Source organism: Calidris pugnax, unplaced genomic scaffold (genome assembly GCF_001431845.1).
Source record: "Calidris pugnax isolate Ruff unplaced genomic scaffold, ASM143184v1 scaffold13, whole genome shotgun sequence".
Classification (NCBI taxonomy): Eukaryota; Metazoa; Chordata; class Aves; order Charadriiformes; family Scolopacidae; genus Calidris; species Calidris pugnax.
The window spans coordinates 3,808,262-3,821,212 of record NW_015090810.1 but is presented as its reverse complement, the minus strand read 5'-3'; the positions used below and the strand labels follow the sequence as shown (position 1 = coordinate 3,821,212).

The 12,951-nt window shown below is 41.6% G+C and overlaps 1 protein-coding gene across 4 annotated transcripts in view; it reads left to right on the top strand.

Moving 5' to 3' along the window:
- Positions 1-12,951, top strand: part of EPB41L4B (erythrocyte membrane protein band 4.1 like 4B) — a 169,310-nt gene that overhangs the window by 83,459 nt on the left and 72,900 nt on the right. For all 4 annotated transcript variants that reach the window (XM_014938607.1, XM_014938605.1, XM_014938606.1 and 1 more), the window contains exon 16: positions 11,968-12,149. In XM_014938607.1, the coding sequence (XP_014794093.1) occupies positions 11,968-12,149 (182 nt within the window). The remainder of the gene's footprint in view (positions 1-11,967; positions 12,150-12,951) is intronic.

Below are 12,951 nucleotides of genomic sequence, written 5' to 3'. Positions count from 1 at the left end.
AGCAACTTTAGTTTAAAAATAAAATATTGGGAAATCTCTGGTGATATAAATCTATGCTACATCCTAGATTCGAGCTGCTACAGGAAGCCACTGGTAGTTTATAGATGCACAAACTCAGTACAGAGACTTGATAGCCCTGGTATATCAGTGTTTGTACACTGGGTTGAATTATTTTATCTTGGAGTTCCTCATGAGGAAATGTCATACAATTTTTGCCAAAGAGCATGTTATACAGTCATACAGAGAAATATACTGGGAAATATACAGTTCTAAATATACAGGGAAATTTAAAAAAAAGCCTTGCAAACTGCCTGGAGGAGGTACCAGCTTCAGATGAAGCACATTCTCGGGGGTACCTGTTGAGCTGTGTGCCAACTTTCTCCACCCTGTTCTGAAGTCTATTCATTGTGCAACTCTAAAATATTCTTTTTACAAGTCCAGCATACACCTAAAAACTCTGCTGTTGCCTGATTACAGGTGATAAACACTATCCTCACATCAGGTTTGGGGGCACAGGGGCAGCGTGTGTGAGTACAGTGCTAGGCATCTGAGAAATTACACTCATCTGAAACCCTGTGTGGAGTCGGCCGCATTCTTCTACGAGCTGGAGAATTGCTTGGTACGTGGTGGCTGAGGGTATCTTCTGATCGTCTCTCTGGGTGTGGTTTTCCTGGGTTTAATAAAGCTGGAAACCAGTTCTTCCCCAGCAGAGCTCAGGCCTGGCTCTCTACTCTCTGTATTCGGATTTACAGCGGAGTTGTTTTTGACCTGTGATAACTCTGTAATCCTGCATCCATCCTCTCCCCCAGGAACTGGAGGGGGATTCGGAAAGGTGACTGTACCACATCTATAACCTGGGCTGAAATATATCGCTCTTTGGCTGAAGCCAGACCCTGGCATGCGAACTAATCACTAATACTGAATACAGAAATATGACACTGAAATACAATACTGAAAGTGTTGGCACTTCCCGTAAATTGTTTTAGTGTGGGCTTTTTCTTTAAACTTTAATTTTCAGCTATTTTTCTCCAGCTGATGTGAGTCACAGGCAAGACGAACAAAGGGATCGGGTTTTGTAACGCGTTTCCAAAGCTGGCAGTCGAGTGTTCGCACACTTAAGGAAAAGAATCGACAAGTCCTTCCAGACCTTTTTATCAGTGAGCCCATGTGCAAATTGACCACAAGGAGGATGCTTTCTCACATTGTGGATGGGAATAAAGCATATAGTATAGCCTTGTGATGTAAAATGTCATTTTTTCTTCCTTCGGGATGAGTGTTGCGGAAGACGTCTCTTCAGCCTGCAAGAGAAAGTGTTAGAACTTGCAAGTAATTGTGAGAATGGAACTTCAGCTGCTGGCAAGAAATGAGCTGGGGAACATCTAAGGGAAAAAGTGAAATTGAGTATATCGCTTGCTTCTGGGGCATCAAAGTTGGCTACATGGAGCCCTCCAATGGGGAGGAGGAAGACGGATTCAGTGCCACAATCATCTGTTTTTACCAGTCATTCCAGTTTGTGCATCAAGCAGGCAGCTACTACTACCTAGGTCGATGGAGAGAAGTTTTGCCACACATTCATCTTACCTGGTGCACCAGATCTCTGCACAGACTTGATGAGAAGTGGTTTTCCTCATACTCTGCAAAGGAGAGCTAAGGAAAGCAGTCTTGTAGGGGAAAGCCATCATCGCAGCATTTCTAATGGCAGCCAAAGAGACTGAGCCAGAGATGCTACAGACCGGCTGGCATTAATGGACATAACATAGGAACTGTATTTTTTTTAAATTGATCCCAGACTGTGTGTATGGTGCTTTGAAAAGGGATTGATCCATCAGGATCCTAGCTTCTTTTGTTAAGACTCTGCTGGCCAAGAATCTCCTTTGAGAGCCATCTTGAGCTAGCACTCTGCTGGTCAAGCCTCAGCACCCTAACCAAACTTGTGTTACAGTGTGAAGATCAAGATTTCAAACTATTTCAAAATAAGTAATTTTTCCTACTTTACATTAAAACTACAAAGGCTTGGAAAAACACAATGCTGTTAGGTGTGCTCTCAAATTTTAGCATTGAAGGACCTGCAGGAAAATCAGTGTTCCTTTCTCAGCAGGCAGCAGATGCATAGGAAGAGCCAGCTTTTGGACAACAACAATACTTGTCAAAGTAGGTAAGAAAAAACATAATGTAAAGAGACAGACCACACCTTTCTCTCTGTCTCTTGCATTGCAAAACAGTGTGTGATAATGATGAAGACCTTCTTCAGCTTCCCTTGTTTTTCACGTACTGTTTTACCTTGAAGTAACTGGCCAAATAGGCTTCCTTTCTGGGTCTATGTGCTGTTGCTCTTGTTGCCACGGTGTCACAAAAAACAGATAAAAACTTGGTTCAGCTGGAGTTCCTCCCTTTGATATGAGTCACTTCCAATAATAAAGCTTCTGCAGACTAAATGCTGCTCTCAGCTACTTACTAATGACTGTTTTATGACTATCCTTTAAAGCAAAACAACTTATTTTCAAACAGTTTCACAAGCGGTAGTCTGAATTTAGTGGTGAAGCTCACAAATCAAGCCTCTCTCTGCACTGTCCACTGCACATATTAATAAGCTGCTACAGAAAGTGCAAACATGTCTGTAATAACTTGCATATTGCTTTTAATTTCAGCATTTAATAACGTTTGATTTTGAGCTGGAGGAAGAAGTTGTGTTTAAGAACAATATGGTGTCTCCCACCCAGCTTTCCTGAACATGGTGGTTTTTTTTCAGATTGAGTCTTGCCAGACTTGGCACAGAGGGAAGATTGGTGGAGGTGGGAAGTTCCGCTAGCCTAATATCTTAGACCCAATGTTACTTCTTTGTTTTGTGTGTTTCTGGAATAATGGCTTTCTCTTGACTCTGTGGGACTACTCCTTTTGGTCTGGTGGTGTCTTATCTTCCATCATCTATTGCATGTATCTTTTCAGAAGAAATCCAGTTCTCTTTCGCTCTGGCAGAAGAAGCATTCATGATGGCTGCCTTAGTCATCATACCTTCTGGGAACTGAGGAATCTTCCAATTTAAAAATAAGATTAATGTTGAGCTAAGGCTATTGGGGAACCAGTGGAAATGCCCCTGGGGTTGTTTTCAAACTGCCAATACAATTACATTTCCACTTCTGATTGGGTTTTGTGCTTTCTATCTTCTGACTTTGTAATGTGCTTGGTTTTTCCTCTTCCTTTTCTTTGCAGTAACATGACCCTCAGCTTTAAACTATCAAAGAGCAAAACCTGCAGCTCATTATATCAAAGATGAAGACGTATTGAATTAAGCAAGAACAGATATTTCAAATTAGAACAGTTTGAAAAACCTGTAGTTGCTGACAATGATTTCATGTATTGAAAGATTATTAAAAAATAGTATTTTTTTTTAAATGAGGAAATGTAAACTATCTTTTACTTCCTGCATCCTGAAGGAAATTAAAGAAGTAGCCACGCCTCATTAGTAGCAGGAAGTACTCATCTAATATGATACTCCAGATTAGAAGCTAACTATTTATAAAAAACAATTTCCCCACTAAAGCCATAAGAACCTGTGCTGGAATTATAATTGCAGTGGTCTACCTGCCATTACCAATTCCTGCAACTTTGAGAACTGTAGAGAAGTAGAAATACAAAGCAATGAAGTCTGCTGGAGACTGCGGGAATAGAGAAGAGGCGTGAAAGAGGAAAGGGAGCTTTGAGACTTCAGCGTCTGTGTCCAGCACCTGGAGCTCACTGAATCAATGACCAAGGCTGATTTGAAGCAAGGCTTCAAGGAACTTGAATGTAAAACCGAATGCTGCCTCTGTCTCAAAAATTCTGAGCCCAGGAGGGCTCTGTTTGTTATCACTCATTTTCAGATTCTCCTGTTGTATTTAATGTGTCTCTCTCATTTCCGATTTCTGACTTTAAAAAAAAGGTCTGAAAATTGCTTTTAAGATGAAATGGACAGTTTCTTGCTGTAACTCAGATGAGTCGCCTGAGTGTTGCAGTGAGAACAGAGATAGGACAGGTTGCAAGTTTGTAAATAAGAAAGCCCGTGCTGTGCTGAGTGATTGATTTTGTGTTACTTTTGCATGTTAAAACTGTCTTCTGAGCAACTAAGTGAAAAACTCTGTCCTGCTTTGATAAGAGTTTTTACTTGCTTTGCACTCTACCTCTTCAGTGGCTTTACTGGCAACGTGTTAAAAGGGCAAAACTGTAACCTAAACTGAAGTCATTTGTGTGGCAATAGTGTCAAGTATGTTCACACTGGACTTTAAAGTTATGGCAAGTCACTGAAAATGCAGAAGACCCTGTATTTCTTTGTAGGGCATTAGCAGCATTGAGAATCTGAATAATTTAGAAGCATGAAACTTCTACAGTTTAAGTTCTTTAAGAACATGGGTTTTTTTCAAGGAATTTCAGCTCTGTAGGGACTGAGACAGAAAGATTTTTTTTTGTAAGACAGGATCATATTGTTGAGGAAAGCCAAATCCATTGGATTGGCTTTAAGGCAAAAGTGATTTCACCTTCCTAATCTGCTAGATGTGAGGCTGCTGTAGTTCCTGGTTTCTGAGCCCAGCCTGTAGAGAAGCTGCGTGTGTATTCCAGAGATGTAAATACACGGAGCACACATTCAGCCAGCCATGCAGAGCACAGGAGGTGGAGAGCAGTGCCTTCACCAGCACCCACAAACGTAAATAGCAGCATGCAAACGTGGGGCAGCACAGAGAGCTCAATCCTGTATGCATAGATCCCCACAGAAAGTAGGACTACAGTTAAGAAGATGATAAAGATTGGGATTTGACAGCAAAGCATGCTTACTTACGGCTGGTCCTTTTTCTCCCTCTCCTATCCATTTTTCCATGCTTGTTCTTCCCTGATGCACACAGATTCTCTCGTTCCCTTCCCTTGTCTCCTCTCAGTTACACCTTCTTTTTTCTGTGCATTGCTCCCAGTTTTACTAAGTCCGTACTCAAATTTCCTGAGGCTATATAGGTAGTTTGGACCTTATATGGTATTACTGTTATGGTTTCCTAGACAATGCTGGCCTTGCAAGTTCGTTTTCACCAAAAAGTCCCTGATACTCTCCATCAATGCTCTGTGAAGTCTGGCCATTTCTCCTGTAGCTCTCCCTTCACTTGTGAAATCCGGCAATCCTTCAGGGCACACTCTGTAACATTGGTTAGCTGCTTATGCTTTCATCCTTTATGTCAAGCAATTTCTTCTGTCACATCCGGTGGTTTCTCTTGTTCTCCTCTGTTAGCCAAGCACCAGGACTGTGCCTGCTTCTCTGCATGCTTTGGCAGGTGTGGGATGCTGAGGAAGGGAGAGCCATGGACAGGGCTGTGCTTAGCTCAGAGGACCCGAGTTATTTAATGGGTTAAGTGGTGGAAAAGGCTGTAGCGTGGGTGAGCAACCCAAGATCAGCTGCAGGCTCTCTTGGAGGCCTGAGCTTCCTCTCTTGGTTTTGCTTCTATTTTAACCTGACTTGGCTGCTTGGTTTAGTTTTATTTCCTAAGGCCAAGCATACATTGTCTGCCTGGGACTGAAAGGGGAAGGCAGCACCGACTTGGGGGAGGATTTCATCTGCCTTAGAAAATTGTGTGTCTGCTTTTCAGAGTTTTTATCATCTGCAAGGACATCTGGGACAATGAATTATTTTTTTTTGACAGGTGATTAAATATCATTAGCTGTCGTTATAATTAATTAAAACCATTTGTAAATGAAGAAAAGCAAGTTGAGTTCCCCACTGGGCATATTTTGCATGACAGTTTTGCAAGGTGGTATTTTTTTAATGATCTTTTATGTAGATAGGGTGAAATCTGTGAGGATGATGGCTTTGTTGAGTCGAGATTTGTTTCTTGGTATTTTATTAGAACATGCTTTGCCACGGGCTCTGTTCTTCTTGTGGAGAATTCCAGATTACTCCTGCTTCAAAACTTAGTTCAGCATCTTGTAATGCAGGAAGCTGCTGCATGTACTTTCATCTGCTACAGGAGAAATTCTCCCCGCTCCTGTCACCATTTCTCAACACCCATTTCCCCATCACCATTTTCTCTTTCCTTCTGAGGTTGGTTTGTCTGTGTGGGAGAAGGCTGCTGGCTGCCCGCTCTGCTTTTGGAGATGCCCTTAGGATACTTAGGTGTCCCTGCTGATTGTGGAGAGAGAGACCTGCAACAGATCTTCCCAGGCCTTCCCTAAATGATGCAAATGGGCCAGCTCTCCTGTCATCTGGTGGTGTCAGGACAGAGCATGGAAGTGTAACAGCTTTGTCAGCTTTACTTAAATTTCTCACAGCTTAGGAAGCCAGTTCTGGCCAGCAAAGAGGTCTTTGTTACATGGTAGAGGAAAAAAAAACAAACATCAGTTTGTTTTTAGTGATCCAAATTCCTTTACTTAGGAACACTCATTACTTTTATAATGTCCTGGTCCTTGGCTGCAAAAATGAAACTTCATCCTCTCTCTTTTATAAGCAGTCCTCCTGCTGTGGTCTTTGTTCCTTTCTTGTGGAATGCTGGGTCCTCTTAAAGGCTTTTGCTTAAATCCAGTGGTTTCTGGATTAATTGATACTTATGCAGAACAATACTTTCTTCCTATCCACATTTCCTCTTCATTCCTGTCCACAGGGAAATTTCCAGAGTATGCAAAATTCCTAGGCTCTCTGTGCTGCTTTACATCATTTAGCAACAGAAGCGGGGTGTGAGATTCTAAGTGATTAAAGTAAGGTTAGCTAAAAATTCAGCTGGGTTTGGGCAGGAAATAAGCTCAAAGTCTTTTTTTGTTGTTTTTCATTTGTTTTGGTTTTTTTTTCCTCCAAAGGGAGAGACTAAGCCAAAAAACTGACTGTTTGGCTTAACATAGCTGCTAAGTCTCATCCCCCAGCTGCCACACTGAAGCTTCATGTGCAATGAATGCTTTCGTTCAACTTCTGAGAGTCTCTCCACATTAATACATATTCACGTTAGCATACACTTTAATAGTTCCACTGCCTTTGGGAGCACATCTAAAACCTATTTTGATGTTGGAGAAGGTATTGTGACGATATGGTGATGAGTGAAACATCTCCTGTTGGGGACTGAAGTGGTTGAAGGAGCCTCCCAAGACATTCAGCACAAAGCCTGCAGTGAGGATTTGAGCTGCCAGAAATTGCACAAATCACTGTAGGGCTTGCTCTGAGCTGTGAATAGGGGAGGATTGAAAGGGATTGTGGAGATGTTTGTGTAAAGTTTGAGGATTTTTAAATATTAGAAAATTGCAATAGTGCAGAAGCAGTGTTCAAAACAAAGAGCAGAGGTGGGTGTGGTAATTGTTGAGGATTATTTATGACACCCAGACCTAGAAGCCTGGGGTTTTTTTAAACCATTGTTCATCTATAGCAGGGAGGGCCTGAACTCAATGCAGATTCATTCAAGGGCATGATAGTTTGAACCTGCTTTCTGCTATTGCCCCACCAGCCTCCTCAAGGAGGGGAGAGAAGAGGGTCCCACTGTTAGCTCTCTAAGCGTAACTTCAGATCGGTGGGAGATGCCTACAAGAAGAATGTGAAAGAAGGGGACAGGGTGCAGGAGTAAGCCTGCTCTGGGACACAGGTGAAAGATGTTTATGCAGGTCTACATGGTTATGTTCTCCAGGAGAATGAGGATGGCAGCTGGGAGGATGGCACAGAAAGGCAATTACTTTTTTTAAAAAATCTCTTGTCATTCACAGGTTACACCAAAATGGGAAGCCCTCTCACACCAGGCCTGTCATGGATGAGAGAAACATGCTGAATGTGTTATGATCTTATTGCATAAGAAAGTTTAGGATGTAGCTCAGGACGAATGATAGTATGTTTGTGCTGTAGGAGTAACCTGCTTCGTACTGGAGGTTGCTGGGGGTGGAAACCTGGACAGTTTAGGAAAGGATCTGGTGTTTTTGAGGATCAGAAGTTGAACATAAGTCAGTAACTCCATCCTCTTTGCAATGTACCTGCAAGGCCTCAACTGGAATGGGGTGTGCCCAGTTCTGAGCACCACGTGTTGGAGGCAGAGCAGGGGGCAGCTGAGTGGATGGGGATGGCAAAACATATCAGAGCTGTAGGAAAAGTGTGACCTGTGAGGGGCAACTGAAGAATCCAGAGCTCTTCAGACTCTGAAGGGAGGTGTGAAGAGCCATTTTCAAAAACATAGGTTTCTGCAGCAAGAAATAACCCGTTCACTATGCCTGTGATGGATGGGAGAGGAAATAGCAGGATAAAATTGCAGTAAAGGAGACAGGATAAACAAAAGAAGTGTAGGCATCGTGAGACACTGAAATCCATTACACAGGGAGCTCGTGGAGTCTCTGATTGTGAAGGTGTTGAAGATTCAGTTCAGCCAACCAGTTGGGGTAACACAGGTCTGCTTAGCTCAGTTTTGAAGGGAGAGGTGGATAATTCAGTCTCTAAATACCTTTCTGTTCTCCATTTTTCTGTGGTCTCCTAACACTGTTGTATGTGTGAGTTGTAGACTAGAGGCATGGTTTGGTAAGGCAGCAGATGGCTGGAGCACGTGAAATGTAAGAATGTCAACTCAAAACAGCTTTTAAAGCAAAGGATGAGGAGTATAAAATTGGGGTAAAGGTCTAGTAATGTAAATAAAATTTTAAAAATGGAAAAAGTAATTAGAAGATAATTGTTACTTGCCCTGTTCCTCAGTATGCTGCCTTTTTGGTCAGGAGAAGTAGTTATGTGAGTTTGAGGCTAAAGGCTTGTGATCACAAGTGTCTTGTGAATTTTGAGTGGCTTTTCTGAAGGTTCAGCCTCCAGCAACTGAATCCTCAGGAGTGCTTTGCTTAAGGGAGGGACAAGAGAAGGAAGAAATGTTTTCTTCCTTTACCTAATAGCCTGTAGGGTCCTGCCTCATTTTCCTTGAAGGACAGGAGTTGGTTTTATGGGAAGCAGCTGGAGCTTGTTGAGAAAACTGCCCAGGTAAATAACACAGGAAAAAGAGGAAACCGGCAGGACAGCCAATTGACTGCTAAAAGGTAAAACAAAGGTGTAATGTTGGCATGCTAGTAGGGTCAAAAGACAAATACAAGAGAAAGGATGAAAACTGATACCTGTCCATGTATGCACATAGTCTGAGAGCATTACTTGATGTCTGGGGAACAAATATGAAAATGTGGAGGGCTTAAGATACGGTAAGAAAGTTGCTTCATTGAAAGTAGCGATTTATTTGTGTCAATGGGTTCGGAAGGATGCATGAACACACTATCTATTCAGATAATCCAGACAAAAACAAGCAATAGAAAGAAAAGATATATTGAGGAGAAAAATCTCAAGTCTCTAGATTTAAGACAGTGAAAGAACAGAAAAATAAGTGAAAAATAGGTGTGATATCACTGCAAAATAATGATGCCACCTTGTAGAAAATGCAGTAAGATGTCTAATGTGTGCCTAAACTTTACAGTAGAGAGTACACAGAATAGAGATTTGGCCTGCTAATGATATCTTTGTGTGGGTACTGTCAACTCTAATAGATTGGCTCTGGGGCTGCTGCAAGCCCTGTTGTTTATGGTTGTTTGGTAACTCATCAGTCTAGTAGTGAATCAGTGCAAAACTCTTAGGAGGGAGGGAAGAAGGGAGAGTATGGGTGGGAAAGTCTTCCTCACTCCAACCCCATATCCATCAGAAGTGCAAGAGCTGACTGTCCACAGAGATGAGTTTGCCTCAGTATCTGTCCCTTGCTGTCAGCCCTGGAAGAGTGCAAGTGACTGCCTCCTTCTAAATGGGCCAGCGGTTTCAATATGGATCACACATCAGAGTGTGCTGCCTGGGCATTGGCATCCTGACTAGAGCTTTGTGGCTTTCTTCAAGGATTTCAGTGCACACCTGAACATCAGCTTTGCTGGGCTAGCTCTTGACTTCTTTGAATGAATGGCCTCCCTGCATTTTACATGGTGTGAGCGCTCCTCTCTGGACAGTCAAGAAATACATCTAGAGAATTTGGTGCATCTTTGACCTTGTGCCAGAGGGGTTTCGGCTCATTCAGTTGCGCAGGTCATCCCCATTTTAGCATGGAAGCTATTTCACGCCCATAGCAATATCAGGAGTCAATGTGAGGATTTGGTGTGATCTCATTCCTTTTGAAAAGACTAGTCAAAAATCTGCTAGACCAGCCTGCCAGCAGGTGACATGAGAACAACTCCCAAGCACACAGGGTTTTGTGTCCTGAAAAAAAAATAGAATTGTAGACTAAAAAAATAGGATGTGCTGAGGCTCCAGCCCAAAACTGGTCTTATTTCCAATAAGGGTTTTAACTGCATGAACAAAACCAGCTATCCTCTCAGTCAAAAAATATCACAATCTAAGGACCTTGGAGGGAGAGTGCAGGAGAGCTGTTACAATTAGTGCGCAATCTCATTAGCCTGTACCATTTTCCCCCAGTAGGCACTTGCTTGATTTGATTATAACAGTGAAGATATAGTGCAGTTTCAAAAGACGGACAAGTCCTGGATTATCTGAGCTCACCAAAGCTGTCCCCTGTGGATCAGACCCCTATATGTATTGTTTCCTTAAGGCAAGTAAAGCATCAGAAGTGACTTTATTGGCAGTCGGTGCTACATGCTGGGAATCTGCCAAGATTAATATACACAACGTTCCCCTCCCCACCTCCTGCTTTCAAAAAGTAACCAGCATAAAAGTGTTATTCAATTACTGTCCAGTCAGAAACTTCATGGTGTCAGAATTCATTACTAAGCCGACAGTGGTTATTAACGATGTACGAAGTTGCATGCTTTAGCGTATCTTTGGAAATGATACAGATGTGTTTATTTGCAGATGACTGGCTAATTTTGCTTTGAATCTGTAAGTAATCTGCAGAGAACATATGTAGCAAGTGGCTAGGTATAATTTATTCATTGTTCCTTTAATTGTTCTCTTTGTCTTTATTGCATATTGTCAGATTTTCAGCTGCTGTTAGCCCATGCAGCTGAAGATATAATTCCTTTAGCACTTTTCAAATGGGCAGGGGATTCATCTTTTCTCAGAATTAATTGATTTACTACAACTACTGTCTAATGCAATACTATAGAATGTGTTAAAACCTTATAAAAACTTGAAGTACTGCTCTGAGAAAAGCACATTCAACTCATTTGCAGTATATATGTAGAGTGTCGGTCTTTTTTGGTTGATGGCATGAGAGAAAATATAATTTCTAGAAATTCACCATCATTTCAAACAATAAACTGAAACAGCATCAGTTAATACTACTGAAGAAAATCAACAGTGTCATTTGATACCTCTGAGTTAGAGATGATGAATTAAAATTTCAACGTCTCCATTTCTCTGTAAATTGTAGACTGACAACAGTTAATGTCCTAACTAAACATATGCAAAAAAAGCACCAGTTATTTTACCAGAACAGGTATGATTCCTTTTTGACCAAGTGCTATTTTGTATATTGTTACCTTTAACACCTTTTCTTTCCAATGGGATCTTTCTCTCTTTTTCCCAAGTCACAAATTTCTCATACAGCTCTTTTGCACCATAAATTTGGAGGTCCAAACTTTCTCGGGAATGTAATGTTATTCTGGGACTTGGTCTGCACTTCTGATAATTTCACTTTAAAAGAGTTATTGTTTGCTGCCTGACCACTTTGCTGTCTCAGGTGAAGTTGCAAATTCCTGCAGGACAAATTTTGATGTTTTTGAGAATCAAATTCCAGAAGTCAGTCAGAATTTGACTTGGTATAAGAGTCTAGCAGAGATTGTGTAGTGTGTAAAATCAAAAATAATTCTGGTATTAAAGTCATACCAAACAAGTAGAGACATTCTTTTTTTTTTTTGCACCTTGTAAGTCTCCTTTTAGCAGAAAACTGTCAAGATTTGGGATATATCTTGTTAAAAAATTTATTTGCAAAAAAGTTACACATTTTTTCCCAAGAAAGTTTGTACTTGGTCTCCCCAAAAGTACAATTTGTTCTACTGTTTACCGCTCTAATTTGAACTGAATTTGTTTTGTAGCTATCCCTTGAACAACAGTGATCTGCATCAGTTCAACATTGAGGAGAATGGTGGAGCACCATATACCACAAAAATGCCTGCAAGGCACCACCACCACCACCGTCATCACCACCACCATGGGAATTACGGCCCCCTTGCTCCCGACAGCAAGGACATTGTTTCTGGAGTTCCAAACCCAAACAGTAAGTTCACTGCAGTGAATGTCATTTCAGTAACTGTGCTGCTTTCAGAGTTGTCTCTGGCAAGCAGGGAAAAGAAAGGAAGAGAAAACAACATGTGTTTCAGTTTTTCTATGAAGAGTATGCTTCCTTTTATTATTTGCTAGCTTTGTACTGTGTAGGAATGAGACAATATTTGCAATTTCCTGGCTTTGCTATGGGGTTGCAGGATTTGGTGCTAGATTGGTGTTCCATAGGCTAAACAAATAACCAATTAGTCACAGATACTGAGCCTCTAGCTACTTGACACAGGCTATTTTTTTGTTGTTACTATTTATTTATACAGTTTCATAAACCTCTGCTCATCTGCCATTGTCTTTTGCTGATCTGCCCAGCTGGCCTTCAGCCTTCCTTGTTTGTGTCTGACTCTTGCTTTCATGTCTGGGCACAAAATGGCAGAAACTTTGGAGCATTAGACAAACAGCATCTTGCTCTTAGTTTGGGTAATGGGAACGGTTCCTGCTCAGCCCCTGCTACCGCGACTTGAGTATGCTCACTTGTTCGGTGGAGAAATTCTTGGTATGTAGAAAGCAAAGAGGGGAGAAGCCTATCTATTCCTGGTGCAGCTTTGCAGAGTTTGGGTGTAAGTCTCTGCTACTCAACATGTACAGGTTTTTTTAAGGGTACATAGCTCAGCCAAATGCTTGTAGGTTTACACAGGAACTGGAAGGGAAACATCCCTGCTATTGAGCAATCCTACTTCTTGCTCTTCAAATATATTCTCTCTGCACACTGCAGTGTGCGAGAGGCTGAAGCTGTGTAAGAA